General features: G+C 64.9%; 1 protein-coding gene across 1 annotated transcript in view; it reads left to right on the top strand.

Annotated features, from left to right (window-relative positions):
* The first annotated feature begins 1,087 nt into the window (after nt 1–1,087).
* LOC132081009 (mitochondrial import inner membrane translocase subunit TIM16-like) overlaps nt 1,088–15,225 on the top strand; it is a 37,264-nt gene continuing 23,126 nt past the window's right edge. Inside the window, exons 1-7 of the mRNA XM_059484474.1 lie at nt 1,088–1,182; nt 4,049–4,145; nt 4,384–4,458; nt 5,880–5,950; nt 6,277–6,460; nt 7,027–7,103; nt 8,359–8,409. Coding sequence (XP_059340457.1) covers nt 1,123–1,182; nt 4,049–4,145; nt 4,384–4,458; nt 5,880–5,950; nt 6,277–6,460; nt 7,027–7,103; nt 8,359–8,409 — 615 coding nt within the window. The 5' untranslated portion in view covers nt 1,088–1,122. The remainder of the gene's footprint in view (nt 1,183–4,048; nt 4,146–4,383; nt 4,459–5,879; nt 5,951–6,276; nt 6,461–7,026; nt 7,104–8,358; nt 8,410–15,225) is intronic.

Raw genomic sequence — 15,225 nt, 5'->3', positions numbered from 1 at the left:
GCGCACGGGGCCGCGGCCGCGCCATGGTTACGCATGCGCGGGCCTCGGTGGGGCCGCGGGGATGGCGGCGGGCGGGGGGGGAGCGGAGCGGTGGCGGGGCCCGGGAGCACCGGGCAGGGAGCGCGCGGGGACACGGCCGGGACAGGCGGGCACTGCCCCGTGACAGCCTCGTGCGGGGGGTGCGAACCCTGCCCTCTGCTCAGCCCTTCAGGGCCGCTCTTCCTCTCCCCTAGCGGGTGACATATCTCCCCGGATGGAATAAAGGCTCTGAAAGCGCATCGGGTGCAGTGCCACACGCCCACGCTCCCCCGGCACAGCAGCCTGGCACGGCACCCACGGCAGGCAACACAGCAGCTTTCCTCTGCAGAGGGGGAGCACGATTCGTGCCAGGCGCGTCTCTCTCCCGCCCTCGGCACCGGGGCTGGCGCCTCCGAGCGCTGCTCACTACAGGCTCGGGGCTGCGGCGCGGGGGAGGCCCCGCCGGGCTGAGCGGGGACGGGGCCGTGCCGCTCCCGCTGCCCACACGGGCCCTGTCCCCGCTGTCCCAGCCTGGGTCAAAGCGGGGCAGGAGGCCTGGCCTCCAGCGGCGTGGGTCACACCCGGGCTCCACAGGGCTCAGCGGGCTCAGATCCAGCGCTCCCTCCTCCTCCTCCCTCCCCGCAGCCGTGAGCACACGAAGGTCTCTGTTCACCGCCGGGTGCCGGCCGAGGAGGAGGCGATCACGCCGGGCCCACGGCACTGCAAACCTCCCGCTGGCCGCGTCTCCCCGGCCAGAGCCCGACGGAACCGCTGCCCCTGTGAGGGAGGAGAGCTGGGTGCCAGCCGAGCCTCGGGGGAAGGGGCCGGGATCCCCGGACCGCGGCTCAGTCACCCCAGGGCTGGCTGCGACGCCGAAGTTGGAGGCTCTGGCGGGGGTCCGAGGAGCCGGGGCTGGGGTCTGTGCCCCGCTCACGGTGACAGAAGGACACACGGACAGACGGACACACGTGGGGAGTCCGGCGGGGCCGGGCCAGGGGCGGGGCTCGGTCCGGGGCGGGGCTCGGGGCGGGCGGAGTGGCGGGGCCGGGCCGGGCCGAGCCGGGCAGGGCTGGGCACGGCTCGGAGCGGTACAGCCGGAGCACCATGAACCGCTTCAAGGCGTCCAAGTTCCGGCACACCGAGGCGCGGCTGCCCCGCAGGGAGGTGAGCGCTGCGGGACCCGCCGCTACCGGGGGATGGCGGGGGCGGTGGGGCCGGGGCTGCGGGCGGGCAGGGACAGGGACTGCCACGGGCACGGGGCAGGGCCGGCCCCGCCCCGCGGCACCGGCAGGGCGCGGTCCGGGCCCCGCGGCATCCCCGGTGCGGCGGGGCCGTGCCCGGGGCTCCCGGCCGCGGTGCGGGTGCGCTGCCCGCGCGGCCCCTCCTTGGCACCCGGTGCTGCTCATGCCGGTGTCGGCGGAGGATCCCGGCCCCGGGGCGCTCCGCAGGTGAGGCTGGAGGGGAACCCCAGCCCTGTCCTGGGCCGGTGCAGTCCCCCTGCCTGGCATGGGATACCCGTCCTGCGGTGCCTGCTGCCCTCCTGCCGCTGGGCACGGCTGGCACACGGTGCATCCCCGGTTCTAGCTGCCCGCTGCCGTTCGGTATCTCGCCCTCCTGGTCTGTGCCAGCCGGGGAACCACGCACCGAGTGTGAAACGCTGGGCCTCACTCCTGCCATCCTGCTGTGCCACCCCGCTGCTGTGCCACCCCGCTTCCGTAGGCACGGAGGAAGGGCAGGGCCCCTCGGGTGCTGCTGAGCCCCATCTCCCTGGCCATGAGCTGTGGAGCTCGGCACCGCTGGGGCCAGGCAGCTCTGGGAGTCTTGTGGGCAGCACAGAGCCGTGTGGTGCCCAGCTCTGGCCTCTGCTCCATGAATAACCAGCCCCAGTCATGCCAAGTGTCACAATCCATCCTGGCACAGTGTTGGCAGTGCGTAGTCCTGCCCTGCTGTCCCCCAAACCACAGAGCTGGGCCAGGGCAATCTCTAAGGTCCCTGTCCCTACAGATTTGGCAGGGCAGGGGCAGAGATGCAGGGGCAGGGCTGGGTGAGTCACATGGGGGGCATTACCAGCACACACAGCCCTTTTGGGGGCTCCCCGAGCTGGGTACCCTGCACCCAGCACCCCCTCAGCACCGTGGCCATGAGTGAGGCTGCTGCTGCTCCCAGCCCTTGGGTGTGCACACACTCCCTCTCTGTAACTTCCCAGCCAAGCTGTCCTTGCACGCACCCATGGCCTGTGCTCACACGCCTCTACAAATCCTGCAAGCACCCAAAACATCTTCTGAGCTTCAGATGTGGGAGGGGACACGGTGCCCCCATGCCCATGGCGTGCCAGCTGCAGTGTGGCTCTGGTCACTGAAATCTCTGTGGGATGAATGTTTGTGAATTCCAGGGTTCAGATACATCAGTGGCAGTGGGGAGTGTGGCTGTGCAGGACATGGCATCCTGCAGGCAGGGACATCCCATCATTGCTGTCCTGGTGCTGGTTCCATGGTGGAGGAGCTCCAAGGGGCAGCGTGGCCTCACTGTGCAGGATCTGCTCTGCAAGGCCTTTCCAAAAGGCTTTTCCCATTCAGGCATGAAACATGTCCTTGGAAGTGAGGCCACGCACTCCCCGTAGGGCAGCAGGTGGAGGAGGAACTCTTGTCACCAAGCCCATCTCAGGTGTCACAGCGGGAAGCTGTGCTGTGTCCCCAGCTGAGCAGCTGTTTATGGAGGCACAAGAGACACCCGACCTGGCTGGATCAGGAAGCACAGTGTAAACATCAGGGATCACATCTGATGCTGCTCTTCAGGCAGCATCTGCAGGGTTCTGCTGCCAGATGGCCCTTGAGAGCTCACAGTTTGTTCCAGGGATGTAGCCAGGATGGTTTCATGTGCTCTCCTGGCCGTGCTGCCACGCTGCAGGGAGGATCACTGCCTTGAGGGCTGCTGCCTGTGTCTGGGGAAACTGTGGGGTCAGCATGGACCAGCTCTGTGAAACCTCACTGCAGGGATCCTGCAGGCACCCCTGGCTGCTGGAGGCCACATGGGGCTGGTGTCACATCTGGGGACCCAGTGCAGGGTGATGGGATGCAGATAGCGAGGCCCTTATTCCAGGGTCCTGCTCATGCTCCTGCCCTGTTCCCCATTCCCAGTGCACCCCCTGCCCAAATGCTGGGTGTGGGGACAGAAACCGGCCTTTGGCAGGAGAAGGGTTAACAGGTCTGCACAGCTGTCAAGGGAGGAAGTGCTGCAGGAGCCAGTGCTCCCTGTCAGGCCTCAAACGGAAGTTGTGCAAGCAGAGGAAACCTGGGGCTCGTGATTTCCCTTCCCTACCCAGGTATCTGCTCAGTTTGTGGGGTATCCACTGCTCTGGACACCCACTGCAGCTCCAGGGGTGGCTGTGGGCACACAGGCCTGTGCCAGCCATAAACCACCTGCCATTGCCACTGTCAAGGGTTGGACTTGGCCCTGGGAGTGCCAGGGAGCTCGTGGCCCCTTGAGGTGGGGTGTCTGTGTCGCCTGGAGTGGGGCTGGCTGTCCCAGGGCCCCACGAGTGCAGTGCTCAGCCCTGGGACACACTGCAGAGTGGGAGTTTGGTTTTGGGGCTGTAATGCAGCTCCTTGGCTGTGTGTCTGTGTGGGAAGTGTGCTGCTGGAGGTGTTTATTGGCCCCAGTCAGCCACAGCTTGACCCTGTGGTGCTTCACAGCCCAAGAGCTTTCATCCCATCTGGATTCTCTGGCACCAATTTATTGCAAAGACCTCTGACTGCTTCCCACAGTGGGACAGCCCAGAGATGGCACAGTCTGGGAGCTGGGGTGCTCCTGTGTCCCACTCTGCAGCCCCAGTGAGGGGCTGGGCTCTGTGGCAGGAGCAGCCACATTGGCCTGGGATGCCCCAGAGGGTCAGGATAATCCCACAGTCTCCATCTCTCCATGGGCATGGCAGCCCCTCTGGGGCTGGGGGCTCTGCCCATGCTGTGCCAATGCTCCTGCAGCCCTGCCATAACAAACAGCCCCTGATAAGGTTTTTCCCTCTGTATTCCAGGCCTGGATCAGTGGTATCCGAGCGGGCTCTGTCCCCTCCTGTGGCAGCCATGTCAAGGCCAGCTGCCGCTGGATCGCCTTCAGCGCCGAGGCCGCCGGTGAGGCACAGGGGTCCCAGCACTGCCTGGGGGGTGGGATGGGTTTGTCCCAGGGGTCTGGGTGGTGGGTGAGTCCCCCCAGCCCCAGGGACACCAGGGTGAGTGGAGGAGGCTTTCCCTGAGATCCCCCAAAGTGCTGGCAGTCCCACACCTCGTGGCTGGCAGTGCAAAGCTGGGTGCCCCTTGTGTGTCCCAGGCTGGGGGGATTCCTGACCTGCTCCTGTGCCCTCTCCTGCAGGTGTGCTGGGCATTGTGCCCCTGGAGTGCCAGGATGGGGGCAAGAGGACCATATCTCAGCTCTGCTGCCACTCAGGTGGGTGTCAGTGCCACCTCCACAGGATGTGCTTAGCCCCGGGGGCTGAGTCCAAGCCTGGCAGGCTGTGGTGGGCTGTCTGCCAGGCAAGGGACATGGGGACCTGCCAGGGACCATCACCTGAGGGCAGGGTGACACCAGGAGGGGCTCTGCCAGGCTGGAATCAATCCATATTCATTCATCTCTCAGGCTGCAGTGAGGCCTGAACATGTAGCTCTTCCTCTCACCCTTCCAGCACAGCCTTTCCACATTACTCATAGCACACCCTGAAATTCCCAGTACACCCAGTGCCAGGCTGGAGCTGGCATCACTGGGGCATCACTGCCTCCAGTGGCAGGAGGAACAGGCTGGACCAGAGCTCTGATGTGGGCAGTGAGTGTGGCAGAGAAGAGGCAGTGGCAGCATCACTGTGGCAGAGGAGCAGGGCTGTGAAACACTCTGGTGGGCATAGGGAGGGGTGGTGCCACCTCAGGGTGCCCACCTCAAGGTGCTGGAGCAGCAGTGGCAACCTGAGGGGCACTGAGCACCCATTTCCTCAGAATTACACCAGAGCAGCAAGATGGAGGCTGGTTCCAGCACTGCCTCCCTGTGTGTGAGCCTTGGCACCAGGAGGGTGCCCAGCCCGTGCCACCCCAGCCCCTGGCACCGGGAGCTCCCTCGGGCTGGAAGAGCAGGCAGTGTGAGTTCTTCTGCTCCCTGGAGAGGCCAGAGGGGCGCACGGGAGGCAGCGCCATCCCACGGCTTCCTAATGGGATCAGCAGGAGCCCTTTGAAGCGGCTGTGCCGGGGCACCGCCTCCTCCCGTGGCACGAATGGATTTTCTCTCCTGCCGGGTGGATGCAGCCGAGCGAGCTGCCTGCTCTTCATGCCTCCGGGGCCTGTCTCCTGGAAGCAGAAAAGTACACAGTGACCTACTTTTCTGAGCGTGCCAAATGCATCCGAGGGGCTGCTGCTGCTGCTGCTGGTGCCAGCCCTCCTCCCGCCGGGCCGGAGCATCCCTGCCGCTGGTATGCCAGCCCGGGGTGACAAAGGAGCCTTGTCACCAGCGTGGCTCCAGCAGGACATGGCACAGACACCCTGGGGCTGTCCCTGCTGTGCCCTGTGGGGGTGTCATGGCACAGACACCCTGGGGCTGTCCCTGCTGTGCCCTGTGCCCTGTGGGGGTGTCAGTGCATGGATCAGACAGGGGGATGCCCCTCCAGGGTTCCTACCCCTGCCAAAGGGGTGCAAGGCCCTGAGGGACAGAGTGGAGGGGGTCAGGCACTCACAGCAAAGCAGAGCTGCTCCAAAACGCCTTGAAGGGGCTGAAGCTGCCCCCCACTGCTGAGTGTGTAGGGAAGGAATCAGGCTGGGAAGAGCAGAGGGGCAGACACACTGTCTGCAGAGGAAGGTGGGGACAAACCTCTGCCCTTCTCCTTCCAGATGTGGTCACAGACTTTGACTTCTCCCCCTTTGATCAGCTCCTGCTGGCCACAGGCTCTGCTGATGAGACGGTGAGTGCTCAGTGACAGGGGGGACAAACACCTCATGACCCCCAGAGTGTCTCTGGGAGTCACAGCAGGGCTGGAGTGACGTAAGAGGAGCATGGGGTGGAGGGTGCCAGCTTTGGGAGAGAGGAGTGGGACATCCCCAGGGAGGGGGACAGAGCACATGGTCAAGGATCAGCCTCCTCCATCTGGGACCCCATCCCACCAAACTGCAATCACCTGGGAATGCTCAGGGACCTCAGGGACCAAACCCTGGGCAAGCAACGAGCCCAGGTGGGCCAGGGTCCTGCTCACCTGCCCTGGCACTGACCCCCTCTCTCCTGGGGCTGCAGGTGAAGGTGTGGCGCCTGCCCGAGGGTGGCCAGGACATTCCCAGTGGCGCAGGGCTGACCCTGGGGCCCGGGGGAGCTCCAGTGGACACTCTGCAGTTCCACCCCACGGCAGACGCTGTCCTGGCCAGTGGTGCAGGGAAGAGAGTCACTGTGTGGGACCTGGGCCAGCAGCAGCCCCTGACAGGTAGGCAGGGCTGTGACTGCCCATGACACGTGTCCTCCTGTGTGTCCCTCCATGTGTTCTCCCCGTGTGTCCTCCCCATGTGTCTGTTCCATGTGTCCTCACCGTGCCAGTGCCTGGGCTCAGGGCCTGACCTCAGTGTCACCAAACAGGCAGCTCAGGTGGCTTTTTAGGCAGGGCACCACAGCCCCTTGTGCCCCTGCACTCTGATGCAGAGGTGTGAAACACTCCGGTACTGCCAAAGGTGTCCACAGGAGCTCTGCTGGGGATCCCCTGGGTGACAGGTCCCTCTCTCTGCATGCCCAGGGCATGGGTGGATGTGGGTGCTTGCTGAGCAGCCTTGCCCAGACCTCAGCCACCCTGAGGGGGTGAGGAGATAGGTGGCAGCATGGCTCTGTGGCTTTCTCAGGGCTCCTGCTCTTTGTATCCAGCTGCCAGCAGCACAGGAACGAACACTCCCTGCACAGACATAGCGGGAAAATATTCTGGCTGGGAGAGTGATGGCTCCTGCCCTGCCTGCAGGAGGGACCCTGCTTGATCCTGGCCCTGACTGTGCTTTATCCCCACAGTCCTGGATTCCCACGGGGACCAGCTGCAGAGCCTGACCTGGAAGCGAGATGGGCACCTCCTGGGCACCTCCTGCAAGGTGAGCAGTGCCAGGGGGCGCCTCGGGGTGGCACGGCAGGGATGGGCTGGATGTACCCTGAACCTGGGGGGCACCCGTTTCACAGAATCCCACGGTGGTTTAGGTTGGAAGGGACCTTAAAGCTCGTCTCGGTCAGGGACACCTTACCTTAGCCCGGGGTGCTCGGAGCTCCACCCAGTCTGGCCTGGAACACTTCCAGGCACGGGGAGCGTGGAGGGACGGGAAGTTTGGGTGTGGAGAGGGGCAGGAGCGGGGTCAGCGAGCCCGCGGGGAGGAGGGACGGGAGCAGCGCTAGATGGCGCCGGCCGCTCGCTGCGGGACGCGGCGGGAACGGCGGCGGGGCGGGTGTGCAAGGAGTGTGCGAGGGCAGTGTGCAGGGGGAGTGTGCGAGGAGAGTGTGCGAGGGCAGTGTGCAGGGGGAGTGTGCGAGGGCAGTGTGCACGGGGAGTGTGCAAGGAGGGTGTGCGAGGGGAGTGTGCGAGGGCAGTGTGCATGGGGAGTGTGCAAGGAGGGTGTGCGAGGGGAGTGTGCAAAGGGAGTGTGCGAGGGGAGCGTGCAGGGGGAGTGTGCAAGGGGAGTGTGCAAGCCACAAGGCCCCCCCAGGCCGTGCCGGAGGCTCAGCAGGCAGCTGTGAGCGCACAGCCCCAGCCCCAGAGCTGGGGAGGGAGGGACAGCAAAGGGTTCGCGGGGGGAGCCCCGGGGGCAGCCCGGAGCCCGGCCCGGCCCGCAGGGATGAGCCGGAGTCCCAGCGCATGGATGGAGCCCCGTGCCCGTGTGCGAGCTGGGCACAGGGGGTGCAAGCCCCAGCCGTTCAGGCTGGGGTGTGGACCTGCCCCTGTGGCTGTGGCTGGCACAATGCATGCTCCCCAAACAACACCCTGGCACCTGTGCACCCCCTCGCTGCCCTGCCTCTGTGCCCTGCCCGTTTGGCAGAGGGGTGCCAGGCAGGAGGGGGCTCGTTCTCCCGCAGCACTGTCAGGATGGCATCTGAGGGTCAGGCTCCAGCCCTGGCCCTGCCTGGGAGGCTCCCTCCTTTTCTGGGAGCAGTTTTAAGTGTGTTGGGGTTCTGGGGGTGCCCCCTGCCCACGATGTGGGAGGACACAGTGCAAGCCATCCATAGGGATAGGCACTGCAGGCAGGAGAGTGATGGGCAGGAAGGGGAGGGCTGCTCACTCCAGCCTTCTGCCTTTTGCATCATGACATCCCACTGGCCCCAAGGTCCTTTACCCTCCTCTGTTTTCTTTTATCTCATCAGGACAAGAAACTGCGGATCTTTGACCCCCGAGCAGGCCCAGCTGCCTCCCAGGTATATCCCCTCTGGATGTGCTGCAGGCAGCTCTGCCCAGGCTGCAGGGGGGTGAGCTTTGGTCCCCCAAACCATGCCAGCCCTGGCTGGGAGATGCCAGGAGCTGAGGGCATGGGGAATAGGGCTGTCCCCTTAACCCTGGTGGCGTTCAGCAGGGGGCCCTGCTCTCCCACCAGGCCAGGGAGCACCCCCAGTGCAGTTGGACATGCCAGGCAAGCCCTGTGTGTTTGAGGGCTCTGGGCTCCTGGGCTCTGCCCTGCCCTGTGGGAGCTGGACCAAAGGCTCTTGGGCATGAGGACCCACCAAGGGCAAGGGCTGGGCAGCTGGATCTGCACAACTCAGCAAATAACAGTGATTAGGAAATAAGGAGAGAATTTAAGCCCTGACGTCAAGTTCAAACAGCCTCTTATTAGAGGTTTCCTGTGGCTTGGGGGCTCTGGTTGCAGAAGGGGCTGGAAGCCCTTGGTAAGGGAGGGATGCAGTGGAGAGCAGGGTGGGATGGCTGCAGTGGGCTCTGTCATTCATGGTGGATCTCCTGCTGCCTGTGGGCTCAGGAGCCAATGGCTCTGGTGACAGTGCCAAGGCACAGTGATGGAAGGGAGCCAGAGCTCCAGAGCTGCACCAGGACTTTCCACCTGCTCCTGCACATAACCCAGGTGCTGAGCTCCCCAAAGGCCCCTGGGTGCTTCCTGCAGTACAAATGATGCCCTGACCCTTCAGGCAGCCTTATAAACACCCCAGCACAAAAAATAAACACAGACCCAGGGGTGACACGTGCGGACGAGCCGGGGCAAAGTGCTCCCAGCGCTCCAGCCGCCGCCACAACCCTGTCCCGCTCCAGTTGCCTCAGCATGGCTGGAAGATCCCATTCTCTACTCCAAAATTTATCCACTGCTGGCCTCAGTGCTCCCCTCCCCTCGTGGCCCCCCTTCTCCCCCTGCCAAACCTGTCGGCTTGTCTGATGGCGGAGCTGTGAGTGCGATGGGCTCGAGCCAAGTCTCCTGGGGAGGGTGGACTCTGTCTCACTGAGCTATTAAAAATAACGTGTGAATGATGGTGGCTGTTCAAAGCAGGCAGTTCACTTCCCTCCACCGCTGTCTGATCCAGCCCGGGGCCGGCACTCTGTGTTTGCCAAGAGAAATATTCACCTTCACTGCCGCGGCCCTGCCCGGCCGCCTCGCAGTGCATGGAGATGTTTAGTCTTGGAGAAGTGCTCTGCTGAAGGGGAAAACTTTAAAATGCCATAAATCCTCTGGAACTTTGCGCAGGGCTTGCTTAGCCAAGAAGAATAATGCTCCTGGGTTTTGTTCTTTTCTTTTTTCCCCATGGCTGGAGGGCTGGGTTGGTTGGAGAATCTCCTTCTCCCCCTGGTGATGCCGGGGCCGTGCCATCACCTTGAAGGCTCCTGGCTTTGAAGTTGCCTGGTTTTTTTTGCAGAGGTGAGCTGCAGGATGGGTTTCCCAGCTGTGCTGGCCCCTGCAGCACCGTGGGCTGGGTTTCCTCACAGCCAGCACAGGGTCCTGCTGCTGGCTCACCCTGAGCCCTGTGTGGAGCTGAGAGCCAGCCCCAGGCTGCTCCTCCGGCTGGATTTCTTAATTTGCCAAGCCTGCCTCATTAAACATTCCTTTGTCTAGAGCAGGGGAAAAGAATTGAGAAGGAGCTAAAATAAGCTCAGGGAGGAGTGGTCACTCCTAATACCTGCTGCTCTCTCAGGCGCCATGGATGTGGCACAATGGGGTTGGGGACCGAGGGTGGGTGACAGGGAGGGTGACTGGCAGGCTGCCCACACCCTGTGGCCGTATCCCCCGCCAGGTCCTGACCCCCCATTCCCAGCTATGCCCTTAGCAGCTATTTTGAGCATATCCCAGCAGCGGGCAGACGCGTGTGACGCAGCGTGGCCGGGCTCTGGCTGACCCCGTGGGGTGCCTGGTATGTACCCGGGGCCATCATTTCCCTTGGGAGAGCAGTGGCCTCATCCTGCTGGATCCCCATCCTTTGTTGCAGCCCCTTTGTGAGCATCAGGGCTGTGCTCACACCCTAGGGCTGCTCTCAGTGCCCTAAACTGGCAGTGGAGATGCCAGAGCTGCCCTGGGTCCTGCCTTGCCACCCCATGGGGCCACGGTCCTGCTGCTGGCTGGGTGCAGATCCAAGCATCACTGTCCTTCCAGAGAGTTCTGTGAGTTCTGTGCTCTGCCTTATCCCCTCCCAAGGCCATGCTGCCCTGTCCTCCCCTCCCACAGGGCTGTGGTCGCCCTCCTCGCCTTGACCCTCCCCCTGGAAGCGAGTCACAGCCTCTCCCTTGTGGCTGCAGCCCTGCCGGGGCTCTGTGTCGCTGGTCCTGCCCTCACCCTCCTGCAATCCCCGTGCAAACCCCACCAAAGGTCCCTCACCTTGGTGGGACAGGGGACACAAGGCTGAGCAGGGAAGCTCCATACCCATACCCATACCTACCCAGCTCATGCCTCAGCTGGGTCACCAGCAGTGTGGGGCACTGATTCAGATACGCCCTGGGTACTAAGGTGGCATCTCTGCTTGCCCACTGCTCCAGCCACCCTGCCCTGGGTACAGAGCCCATGGGCCACGTCCTGCTGCCCCCTGCGAGGGGCTGTGTGTGCATCTGGCCAGCACCTGGGGCAGGCCTGGGACAGGCGCCGTCCGTGTGGAGCTGGGGGCAGCCGCTGAGTGGGATGAGAGGAGCCGGCTCCGTTCTCACGAGAAACTTCCTCCGCCGGCGTTTGGGCAGGGCCGGGGGCGAGGGAACGGCCCCGCACCGGGCCAGGCCCGCCCCGCTCGCCTCGGGATGAGCCGCGCTAATGAGCGGGGCCAGGGCTGAGGGCGCCCGGGGACAGCTGTGACAGTGTCCCTGGGGGCTGTCCCCGCCGGGGTTTGTCCCCGCAGGCTGGGCCGGGGCGCAGTTCAGTGATGGGCAGAGCCGGGGCTCACGGTCTGAGCACAGCCGGGGCTGTCCCAGCCCTGCTCAAGGTTCTGGAGGGAAGAGGGACTCCAGCCCCTGCCCCAAACCATCCCATCAGCTGTGCCCCAGTGGGAGACACGCCATGGAGAGGGTCCCGTGGTGGCAGGGTGATGCTGTGCAGGGTGGAGATCCAGTTTTGGGGTGATCTGACCCACAACCAGAACTCCAAGAACCCTGACATGTCACCTCTGCCCAGGATCCAGCTGTCAACCCAGGGCTGGCTGGGGACCCCTTGTCATCATCAGGACGTAGAGAGACTCCAGCCTTCCTCCCACTGCCCCATCACCACGGCGTCCCACGCTGGGGTCACCCCGGGGGTACCTGACTCCCAGCCTCGGCAGCAGCTTCCTCCGGGCTGGGGGAAGGCCCACAGCATCCCACATTCCCAAGGAGACCGTGGGAAGCTATGAAAAAGTTGGCCTGACTCTGGGCAGCCTATTTATAGCAGTGCACGCTCGGCGCTCTCATGCTCCTGTTCCCCAGCGTAGCTGCACGAGACTGTTTATATTTCCTCTGCTCCGCTTCCCCCAGCCCGTCCTTCCCAGGAATGCTGCTTGGAATGGCAGACATGGGGAAGTCGAGGAGGATCTGGAACGAGCCAGAGGCATCTCAGGGGTGTGGGTGTGTGTGGTGGCACTGGATTTTCCTTGCTTGTGTGCCCGTCCCTCCCACTGGGAATGGCCTCAGCAGCTGAGGCCCACACAGGCTGGCATCTCCATTTCTGGGGCTCCTCGTGGTATTTCAGGAGCCCCAGCTGGGACTGACCTGGGACTCCTGGCAGGCTGCTCTCCAGAGGGCAAAGGTGTTTTGGGATTTGATGGCGTCATAGCAGGGCTGGTGGGGCTGGTGGCTGCAGGAGGAGGGGAGAGGCAGCAGAGGAGGGCTGGCTGCTGGCTGCTGCAGCCTGCCCACCCCCCTGGCCAGCAAATCCCCCTCTCCTGCCCCACCCCAGCCTCGTGGTGTCTGTGCCCACTGGGAGCCCACCCACCTTCTGCCCTCGCTGTGCCCACAGCATCCTCTGGGGCATGGCCTTGGCCTCACCAAGGGCAGGAGGGGTTGGATGAAGCAGGGGGGCCGTGCTGGTGGTGGGGGGACAGGCAGAGCCTGCTGGTGCCCAGTTCCCCAGGGCACAGGAACCTCACAGCAATGCTGCCCTGGCCAGTGGGACTGGGGAGGTGGCGTGGGCAGCAGGGGACTGTCCTGGTCCCTGCCCCGTGTGACACACACACACCACACACCTGGCAGAGGGCAGGGCCTGTGCTGGCAGTGTGATGGCTGCTGGAGCAGCCCCCCAGCTCTGTGGGATCCCTGCACTCCCCTGGGGCAGGTGACAGCTCCTGGGCTCCTCGAGCTCCAGGCAGGGACCAGGAGTGGGGCTGGCCTGGGAGAGGCTGCTCTGTTCTCCTGGTTACCTCTGGAGTAGCTGGGATTTGGCAAGGGAAGGACATCACTCACATTCCTGTTCGGAGAGGAGGATTCGGTGCGTGGTTAACCCTTTCAGCTCCAGGGGAGCCGTTCCTCTACTGCCCACGGCCTCGTGGGTGTGCAAGGAGCAGCAGCTTCCCCAAGTGCATGTACCCGGTGTGGGTGTCTGTCCCCAGAGTCCCCCACAGTGCCCTGGCCAGAGACCCCTCCTGCCCTGGCACCGCCTGGCAAAGGGGCAGCTCAGCCTGGCACTGGAGCCTCCTGTGCCCACGCAGATCCCAGATCCCGCTGCTGGGGTTGCTTCCCACGGGGATCAGATGTCCGTGGGCTGTTAGCCACGGGCAGGGCTGAGCTGTCCCAGCCCTGCCAGCCACGGGGCTCTGCCAAGAGCAGAGCTTTGACCCCCCCCCGGCCACCTCCCGCCCTGCCAGCCCCAGGGCTCTGCCCCGGGCTCCCACCTCCGGCTCTCCCTGCCCTGCATCCGGCTCAGGGTGAGGGCTCCGGGGAAACAGGGATCGCCTGGGAGCCGGAGCAGCCCTGGCTTTGTGTGGGGCTCTCGCAGGCAGCCGGAGCGGCCGCTCCCTGCGGGCAGCTGTTCCCAGCTCCCGAGCCCGCGCAGCGCTGCCAACAGCTGCGGCCGAGCCCTGGGCCCCCGCAGCCCCGGGGCTGCACCGGGAGAGGGGCTGGGACCCCCACGGAAACCAGCACCTCACCCCAGCCTGCCCAGGAGGGATCGGCTGGGACTGGGAGAGGGGCGGTGCTGGAAACTCTCCCCATGCAGCCGATCTGGCGCTGAGGAGGGGGCTCAGGCTCCCCCCAGCCTGGGCTGCCCAAAACCGGCAGTGCTGGATCCGTGCAATGAGCTGGGCACTGTCCGGGAGCTGGGAAGCTTCCTCGGCCCAGGGCTGGTGGGCTCCTTGCAGCTGCCAGGGGGACAAGGCTCAGGAGGGACACCCGTCCCTTGGGCTGTGGCTGGTTCCCTGCTCCAGGGGTTCCAGCATCACTCCGGAAAGCTGCCAGGGTCTCTGCCCAGCTCTGCCAGCCCCACGGGTGCACAGCAGCCCCACGGGTGCCCCAGGGCTGAGCCACACCAGTGTCCACCCTCAGTGCCAGCCCACACCGCCCCGTCCCTGCCAGGACCCTCTGCACCAGGGGAGCTGCTGTCCGCACGCTCACCTCTGGCAACATCTGCACAGGCTGAGCACGGAGCAGCCCAGCCTCCCGCATACTTGCTGCCATACGTACAGCTCAGCCGGGATGGAACTAATGCAGAAAACATGGCCCTGAGCCGCAGCCGGCTGCCGGGGGCTGGGAGAACGGCAGCATCACCCTGCCCTCCCAAACCCTGCCACCGCCGCCAGGGGCTCCCGGGCACTGCCACTGCCCCGGGCACTGCCAGCACCGCCAGGGGCTCCGGGGCACCCGCGGGACCCAGGGCTGCGGAGCCGAGGCCGTCACTCGGTTATGGGATCTGCAGATGTTGGGCCACACGGCTCAGGTGCAGAAGTGCTCTCCTGGCTGACACGCGGGCTGGCCCCAGCTCCTGGAGTTTCCATCCCTCTTGGCAGCGATCCTGGGACACGTTCCCTTCTCCAGGTCCTTTCCCTGCTGGGTCCATGCCAGCGTGCTGGCGCTGGGGGCCCGGAGCTCCTGCCCCACATCCTGGCCTGCGGCTGGGAGCTCCGGGCTGGGCTGGGCCAGCGCTGCCTCTCCAAGGGAGCCGTGTTTGTGCTGGCAGGGCAGCTGCCGTGACGGAGCCAGGGCACGACGGGCTTGGCACCGTGCCCCTGCTCCCACCCTGTCTCTCTCCAGAGAGTGGCATCTCTGTGGGGTGGAGGCTGCTCCAGCAGAGCTTCTCCAGCGAGGTGTGACCTCTCCATGGCCCCTCTCTGGCTGCTGCGGTGGCAGAGCCTCGCTGGTGGTCACAGTGCTCACACCAAGGGGGACACAGCCCATGGCTCCTCCCCACCCCTCCTGCCCCCAGGCCTGATGCCCCTGCCCTGCACAGAGGTCCTGGAAGTGCCGTGCCAGGTTTGGCTCTGGCAGAGCCCTGCACTTTCCCTGCCAGCTCCGAACTCGTTAGCAGCCAGTTCTTGGCGCTGCTCAATGAGAGCGAGGGGCTGTGAGTGCTGCCTGTGCCGCGGGCCAGGGCTGCCTGCAGCTCCCTCTGGGGTGCCTGAACCGCAGGGCCCATCTGGGCACCACATGGGAGCTGGGAAACACACGCTGACAGCCCCGTGGAAGCTCTTCCCCTCCTGTCTGCAGCAGGACCAGGATGGGGACAGGATGTGGGCTAGGGGTCCCACCCCACAGGGAGCCAGGGGAGAGGTGAAGCAGGGTGCAGGGGATTAGAGCACTCTGGTGAACGTGGCCAGGCTCACCTTGCCGTGTTTCAGTAGCGTCTGGGCACACATGGG

The sequence above is a fragment of the Ammospiza nelsoni genome, chromosome 17 (assembly GCF_027579445.1).
Source record: "Ammospiza nelsoni isolate bAmmNel1 chromosome 17, bAmmNel1.pri, whole genome shotgun sequence".
In the NCBI taxonomy this organism is placed as follows: Eukaryota; Metazoa; Chordata; class Aves; order Passeriformes; family Passerellidae; genus Ammospiza; species Ammospiza nelsoni.
Note: the sequence above shows the minus strand (reverse complement) of the source record. Positions and strands in the feature narration are given on the sequence as shown.